The sequence below is a fragment of the Strix uralensis genome, chromosome 6 (genome assembly GCF_047716275.1).
Source record: "Strix uralensis isolate ZFMK-TIS-50842 chromosome 6, bStrUra1, whole genome shotgun sequence".
Lineage (NCBI taxonomy): Eukaryota > Metazoa > Chordata > Aves > Strigiformes > Strigidae > Strix > Strix uralensis.
The window spans coordinates 22,873,253-22,882,049 of record NC_133977.1 but is presented as its reverse complement, the minus strand read 5'-3'; the positions used below and the strand labels follow the sequence as shown (position 1 = coordinate 22,882,049).

General features: G+C 35.0%; 1 protein-coding gene across 5 annotated transcripts in view; it reads right to left on the bottom strand.

The window, feature by feature from the left end:
- Positions 1-337: 337 nt before the first annotated feature.
- Positions 338-8,797, bottom strand: part of TLK1 (tousled like kinase 1) — a 71,032-nt gene continuing 62,572 nt past the window's right edge. For all 5 annotated transcript variants that reach the window (XM_074873242.1, XM_074873245.1, XM_074873244.1 and 2 more), the window contains exons 18-21: positions 8,061-8,196; positions 5,446-5,557; positions 5,053-5,160; positions 338-2,094 (exon numbers count right to left, since the gene is read on the bottom strand). In XM_074873242.1, the coding sequence (XP_074729343.1) occupies positions 1,918-2,094; positions 5,053-5,160; positions 5,446-5,557; positions 8,061-8,196 (533 nt within the window). In that variant the 3' untranslated portion in view covers positions 338-1,917. The remainder of the gene's footprint in view (positions 2,095-5,052; positions 5,161-5,445; positions 5,558-8,060; positions 8,197-8,797) is intronic.

The following is an 8,797-nucleotide window of genomic DNA, read 5'->3' as shown; positions in this document are numbered from 1 at the left end:
TATAAGGCAGAAAGACTCACTGTTTGAGTCTGTTTTTATTCTATGAGCTAATTTTATTCCACTGTTAAAGAATTCTAGAAGGACCCATTGGAATACTTAAAATTGTTTCGGTGAGGTCTATTCAGTGAAATGATGTTTTGGTTACTTCATTACAACAGATGTTTTAAGTTTCATGGAATTCTCCCCCTTCACCTCCAATGTTACTTAAATTTATTATTCTATTATTGGCCTTTTGTTTGTAATTAAAGAGAGTTTGCTTTAAATAGCTAAGTGTAGCTCAGTGATATGGTTAGCTGATTTGCTCTTTGTTGAAATGCAAAAACATGCAATGAAAACCTTGAAATTTCAACTGTCATTGTTTATTACTGTTTTGGCTACATTCTCTACAATTTCAGCAGCATCTTAAAGAGACAGTTAATGTTTCTTTATATACAATGAAAACAAAATGGCTTGCAACATCAGAAACAAGAGCAACAGTTTAACTGTACAATACTAAATGAAAACCTGTGGTAATACAGCCTCCTCCTTCTGCAACATGGACAAAATTACATATAGGTATTCAGCATCAAGAATGGGATAGTAAAAAGAATAGTGAATGGGAGAGAGATACACTGTTCTGAAAAGTAAGTTTCTACCATACAAGGCAGTTAGAAAATGTTTCATATTTTAAAATATCTGTACAAGCCACAAGAAACATTTCCTTGTTGATAGGAACTTCCAGAAATAGAGAATAACCATGAGCAACTTCTACATGTACTATCAATGCGCTCTGCAGGTTGAGAACGCAATAAACTGACTTAAAGAACTGTACTGTGTATTGCCAACACAGATCAGTTTTACATGCCTTGATTGTTAATGAATTACCTACTCTTAATCTCTCTATAACGTACAGTTGACTTGCACCTTAAGGAGGTCATTTGATTCTTTCGCAAAAGTAAAAGCAACATCGTTTAGCAGCAATTAAAAGCGCCTTGAGGGAGACTTAAAAAAAATACAATATCCAATTAGAAAAAGCCATACTTTAAACATTTGTACAGGAATAAGTTGCTGAAATTTAACTGAAAATGTGACATCTGTACAACAATTTACAATAGAGCTAGAAGGGAATTTATCATTATTCCTGCATAGAACATTATACATGACCTGTTTGCATTTGGTTTCATACTGTTGCTTGCTTTTATCAAAAGCCTGGCAAGTTTCACAAGTTTCAATACCACAGCAAGTATAGTATTTTTAGAAAACTGAGCAGATTTCAAAATTAGCAATCTATTTGAGAAGTAAGTACCAGGAATTCCATATCACCCTTCCAATCTAAATTCAGTGAAATACCACCACGTTTTTGGAGGTACAAGCCTGAGTTGCCAAATAAAATACTACAATTTTATCTGAGGAATCTGATACAGAACATATCTTTGACCATTTCACACTCTTTACTTTGGTTTCAAAAGATCAGTGTCTTGGGAAGATGGCAGTTTATTTAGTTTATAACCAGGCACGGAATTTTTCCTGTGTTTTCAAATTTGCTCACTACCCTTTTTTATTTAAATAATGAAAAACTACCCTTCATGTTAGAACTTTCCAGTATCAACCAAATGTACTTTAAGTATTAAAAAGATTATTTACAATGTTCCCCAGAAAAAACTAAAAACCTTTTCTTCAGTCTTAAACACAGTATACCTGTTAGTGTGTAACAGGCAGTGTCATCCTTCAACGTTTAAAGGTGTTTCTCAGAAGGGTACATTTATTCACAGTCCATGATCCATTCAAATCATACAAATGACACAATGTAGGAGGACTTCAGTCTGAAAACACAGTTATCAAACTTGTCTTGTGTAAAAACACTCATATGCTTTCAAGCTCAAGTCTGCATCTGGAAACTACACAAAGGTATCATGCCATTCCTCAGTTGGAGAAATTTCAGTATGAAATAATGCTTGAAGTAGGTGGTGTAGGGGATGCTGCTAGCCCAGTCATATGCAAGTTTCCTGAAGAATTTGATCTCCTCATATGAGGGAGAAGATAAGGATCATTAGCCAGCTGGTGGACATCAAATCTATCCTCTTTTCGGTATGCTAAACAGCGTCTGATAAAGGCCTAGAAAAGAAATGTAAAAAGTTACAATACCATTACAAATAATTACATCTGCTTACAAGTAAACATGCATGCCCTCCTGAATAAACTAGTTTCTAAACAAATTCTTCTTATTATGTAATTCAATTCAAATGACAGTGCAACATTTTACTACTGAGTCCAATGAAAAAATGTAATGTCACCACAGAAAAAAAAATTCATCAAAATAATTGGCTTCAAATAATCACACCTCAAATATGTATTTCTGTGCTTAGGAACTATACTTACAAGTAAAACATTAGCATCTCACACAATTAGAATTCTGCCTGTGTTATCCCTGAACAGCTTAGTAAAAACCAGGAGCAAATGTCAGAGGACTGAAAAAGTAGAAAAGAGTTCAACAGAGCTTCTAAAGCTGTTCAGCTGTGTGGTAGATGAAGAGTATATAGAAGATGCAGGGACAGAATTTTCAACGTTTTAGCTGACCTCTGAAACAGGCATTACCACATGTGCCATGACGGAATAGAGTAAAACGTGAAATCTGACAATATGTTCCAAAGGGATTAAATAACTAATAGACTATTTAAGAAACCACTACCTAGCTGGAACTCCTTTCCCAGAAAAAAATCAATCCCATCTACTTAAAAATATCTAATCAGTTGAAAAATTCTGTAGTTAGCTTCAGGACTGTTCTTGAGACACTATGTTATCCTATGTTTAGGTCCATATGACATATGCCAATCATTCTGTGCTCAAAGTTTCTGTCAAGTCTTATGTCTAGCATACACAGAACATTTGGTCTCCCGAGAGCTTGGGCTGCAACATTTAATGATAGAAAATCCTTATTATTGCTGCAGAACTGAGCAGCACATCATTACTTAATTTAGAACTTAATTTAAAAGAATTACATATCTTTTCTTTGATAAATCTGTTCAGCTGTTTGTTCTTTGCTCCAATTAAAAACTGGAGATTAAAGGAAAAAATCTGTGATACAAGTTCCAAAGAAACCTGCTAGAATTTACTTTTATCATTTACATATCCAGCATGAACAAGGTACAAAACAAAAATTGTGTACATCTGTTAATATATATTCACATGTTCTTGGACTTTATGGACTTTAATCAAATTCTTAACAATAAATCCTTCATAACAAATGAATTGTTAAGAGTTGCTTGCAAGATCCTCAGAGTAAGAGTTTGTGTGTAAAATGTTTGTAAAATACTTGATGCTTCTGTGGCACTGCAGACACATTACTGTGATGCAAAGGAGAACACTGCACAAAATCGGAAAAAGTGAAGAGGAGCAAAGGACAGTTACAGTCTGAAAACTAATTAACAATGCCATTTCAGGTTCCATATTTATTTCATCTCCATGCTTTCCAAATCAGAATTTCAGTTTACAAGCTGTTCTTTTCCAACTGCCAGGCCTATAAATCTGAAAGACAATTTGGATTCTACACAGTCATCATAAATGGTCTGAATTTACAAGTTAGTCTGAAATTGTTTTATAGCATTTCCACCAGAGAATAATTTCTCCCTCTCTCTTACAGCTATCGTGACAATGTTAATAAGAGTGGAGAACACTGAAAGTTTATTTCAGTCTTTCAAACAAACAAACAGAACGTGGAATGCACAGAGAATGTAAAATAAGTTGCCCATTCTCCATGCTGAACTGTCTACTCTTTCCCAACATCCTCTATGTAAAAACTACTAAAGACAAAGAAACACAAAGTTAAAAGACAGGGATATAAACTGTTAACATGTAATGACATCAGTTATATGATGCGTATTTGTCAACTGCATTCAAGGGACACAGTTTTCCCAAATGGGGGTGAAAAAATAAAACCAGCAAACAAAAACCTCAAACAAACAAAAGCCCGAGGACAAAATACAATTCTTCAACCGAATTTTAATAACCTTAACTGCAACTCGCTCACTAACACTACTTTTAGAAAGTATAACCAATGGAAATATACCATGAATCGTAACAGTAGGTTTATGTACTCAAAAGACTTATTATCTTGGGAAGTTACAGCCTCTAGAAATAGGTTTCCTTTCCCTTTAATCTTTAGAAGCTAAATTGCAATATTCCTAAATTTTTTGCAGCTTGTGTCACAAATCTAAGTATGTTTTGTTGAAACTTGAATGTATCACGTATCTACTATATCTTTCAAAAATTGGGACAATTTTACAAACAAGTAACACACATATTATATTTTCTTCCATATTCACAGAATTGGATTTGTGTTATGGACGATCACAGCAGCAATCGTTTGGGAAACCACCTTAATCTGTTTCTGAATAGCTAGTCTGTGGAGATGAGTTTGGTACTACAGATGTTTCAAAGTAAGAATTTTAAATACAGGAAACATTGCCATCCACACCTTTGTGGCTGATCAACTATTTTGGCAGTCTTATTTCCTGAATCAGCATCAACATATCTTACAGATTCTTAATCTTAAGAATTTATGTTTATAACTCAGCTTTGAGTTAATACACATCCTATGAACTTTCAAGGGGAAGACTGTTAGCAGGCATATCCTGCAGGTATTTGGTAATCAAATAGTTCTTCAAGCCAGTAAGGCTTCAGAGAATAACATTCACTATTTTCAGAAAGAGGTTGTTACTGTTAGCAGAAGTATTTCACAAGAACTTCTAGTGAGACAGCCTGAGTGAGACACATAAGGTCCTCTGGGAAAAAGTAAAACAGACAATTTTTGAGGCAGCCTACTTTAAAACTGCTTGCAAATTTCTGGAATACATATATATATATATATATAGTCTCACTTTGAAGTACATGATTTTGAGAAGTTCCAGAGTAACTTTGCTTAAATAAAATCATCAAAATGCTAGGTCTCCATTATGCTTTCCTATATGTTTAGTTACTACATTCCACAGCACTCTTAAATTAACAGAAATTTTACAGTTGCATCCTTTGTGATGAATGTTTTAACTGTTACTCAGAAATCATACAAAAAGTTACCTTGGCTTCATTGCTTACAACAGGTTTGACAGGGAACTGAACTTCTGTGGCTTTTAATATTGTATTTTCTTGTAAGATATCTTGCTGTGATTGATTGTGGCCAAATGGCTGAAAAATAAGCACATGATTTTCTTCATGAGAGTTATCCAAATACTTTGATTTCATAAATATTTATGCTATAGTAAGTTGTTGCAGTGTTAATACAAACTGCTAATCATTCTGTAAATAAAAAAGTTTCAGTCAAGATTTTCTACATTTCTTGCAATATCAATGCACACCACCAAAAAGCAGCACAAGTAATTTTCCACATGGATTCACATCTTTATAATTCACAGTCTACTGGAAACAGGCATGTACACTAAAACTCAGATTTTCAAACAACATTTTCCTTACCTTTCTACCATAAAGGCATTGGAAAAAGATTACTCCAACTGACCATACATCAACCTTATTAGAAATCTTTGGTGGCTCTTTGCCAACTACAAAACACTCTGGGGGCAAGTACCTGGAAAACAAAACATGCATCTCAGTGTCTGCAAGTAGATGTATGACATCACTAGAACCTGCTCAGATTATACAAACACTTCACATACACATCTCTGATCTTTTGACAACTGTACAGTTGCCTTACAATCCACATTCCAACACCTTGCACACCTGTCAAAACTGAGATTACAGTTTTTTTGTATAGTCAGTCAGTCAAAGAGACGGTCTATTTCATACAAGCACAAATACTAACATTCTTTACCTAAATCACTAATAATGACTTTTTTTTTTTTTTTTTTTCAGTTGGAGTCCTAGGTTAAATATGAACCTTCTCCATCTATCAGATAAAGAAAAGATGAAAGCCATAAAGGGCATTTTACAGCAAGGCCTGATTAGGAATCAAAGATAATGTACGTAAAGGGTCTTTATGTGATATCTAAGTTTTTAGTAAGAATGATGACATTAACCAGAGCGGTATATGGTAGACAAAGGTGATTGCTATTTCCATTCCTATAATCTGCAGGAAGCCATACTTAAAGAGCTGAAAGTTGAGGAAGTGTCTGTGCCATTCCTGAATTACAAAAGAACTGGTGAAATGGAACCTCCTTCAAAAACCAAACAAAACTTCCTAAACATATCAATATGTGGGAAAGTATTATTGACTGCAATATCTAAAATTGAAAACAGCATTAAGGGCTATTAGAGCAACTACAGACTATAGACATTCTTTTAAAAGAAATTTTGAAGAAATATTTGTGGAAATGGAAATAAGCAGAAAAATAAGATAAGAATGCAACACAAATGAATTTCATACAGAATCACAAATCTCTTCTGGAATACTCGTGTACAATTCTGATTACAACAATCAAGAAAAATGAGCTTTAAGTAATGCAAGTGCAAAGAAAGATACTAAAATGATCTGAAGAATGGAGAGCCTACAATTCAGGGAAAAAAAAAGCTATAAAAACACCAAGGAGCAAGTATTAGGAAGGGAAACAACCTACTTCAGGGAGGACAGTGTTGGCACAGGAACAAACAAGTATAAACTGGCCACAAATAAACACAGTCTGTAAATTAGAGGATTAGGTTTCTAATGATCAGAGAACTGAGGTTACGGAACATACTTCAAGTAAGATTACTGGGGACAAAACACTAACTAAATTTAATACAAACGTCTGTAAGTTTACAAAAGAGATTATGTGACCTAACTGCCGGGAAAGGCAGGTAACCAGACCCAGTGACTGAGGAAATCCCTTCCAGGACTATGCTGCTGACAGTTTGTGACATCTGCTCTGAACAGACTCGTGCCCCACCTCAAACTCACTCAAAGTTATTTCCCTCCTTAATGAAAATTCTGAGCTCTGAGAAAGTGTGAATTAGAAACACAGAGATTCATCGTGAACCTATAATGGTCACACAGACCTTTTTTGATCTCTTAGTTTACAGCACCACTAGTGCCTGCCACATTTTAGATGAAATTCAAAGGTCAATGTTTTTTGACATACATTCCTACAATAAAATATCTAAATTGGTGTTTAAATACATAAAGCATTAAGAAGAGTAGCAAAAGCCTACCACTTCTAAAATGCTTCAACTTGAATAATCATCTTTTCCCAGCATGTGCCTATTGGCATTTCTGCAAGAGTACGTGTGTTTTCTTTTCTAAAATATCTGAAGGAAAAGGCAAAAACTTTATTACGCACAACTTCTGAATATGGGAAAAGTTGCAGAGCAAATGGGAATGACACTGGCTTCTCTGTTTAGTTAAGTTTCAGCTCCTGACTCTGATCTTACTACAGGCAGAATAAGGAGAAAGCAAATAAATTCACAAGTGACAACCTGGCCAATATAGGCTTTCTATTCCACCCACCCTGACACAGCTACCATGCACCCAGGCTCAGAGAGCTACTGTGCCATGAAGAAGCTGCATCTTTAGAGAGCAAATTCTAGAAACAGCTCTTCTGTAAGCAATGAAATGCTTATTGTCATTCCTGTTCTGTAGGCAGCTCTGAAACTTCAGGTTTTTGGACAAGCATGAAAGTGCACACAGAAAACAAATCACAGCTGCTGAGCTGTCATTAACCTTTAGGATGGAAGAGTAAATACTCTTTTGTCCTAAGGACATTACCTGCTGGTAATCCCTGCTCTAAGATTTCCAAGGACTAAGCACCCACACTTAATCATCATAGCTCTGTCAAACGTCTTCAACCACCTGCAGCCAAAGATTAAACACCTGCTTCTTCAGGGAAACCAAGTTTCTAAATCATAGTGATCATCTCCACATTTTTAGATATATGTATAAAAATAAACAACACACACTCACACTCTCTGATCTTACTCGTTACATTACCATTCTAACATTTGGGAATATCAACATTCACAGTACTGCACAAAAATCTTTGTCATCCATGTTAGTATTTTTAATCCTAGCTTTCTCTCTCCAAATTGGCTTTATAAGAGAATATTTATGAAATCTGAACAACAACCCAGAGTCTAAACAGCAAAATCAAACCAGGCATTACCAGTAAGTTCCTGCTCCCTGTGAAGTTAAATCCATTCCATCCACACCGTAGCTATCATCATCCATTATTTTAGAGAGGCCAAAATCAGTAATTTTTATTTCTCCGCATGCTGTTCCATCTACAAGAAGGATATTACCTATCCAGGAAAAAAAAAAAATTACCTCAAAAAGCTAACAGAACACTTTATTTTCAAAACCAGGTTCATTTTTCAGGAACATCTAACTTCATGAGGGGTAAGTGACAACTTTACATCATCTTTATATCCCCAAGTCTAGAGTAACTTGACTATGACACATTTCAGTGCAGTCTCAGGACTCTCTCTCGAGATTATCATCATCGTCTGAAATGGCTCCCTCAACTGGGAGCTGGCTGGACAGTGAGGAAACACCAAAATGTAGTGAGGAAACACCAAAACACAGTAGTATCCCAATTACAATGAAGTTTCATGTTTTTCTGCCCAGAACAAATCCTACACTAGAGGTTTCAGGGCTTGTATATGCCACAAAATTATGCCAAGAAATTACTGCAATACTATGAATCTTATTCCCTGTGTTAAAGTTGTACAATAATTTCTTGATATAAAAGTTATTTGATGAAATTCCTCTGAGAACAAAAACTAATGAGACTAAGAATACATTCCATACAGTTCTGTAATGTGAGAGAAATCTATAAGAACAATTTATTACACAGCAGGAAGCAAACAGGCTGGCACCAAGAGTTACATTGTAAACCCCACA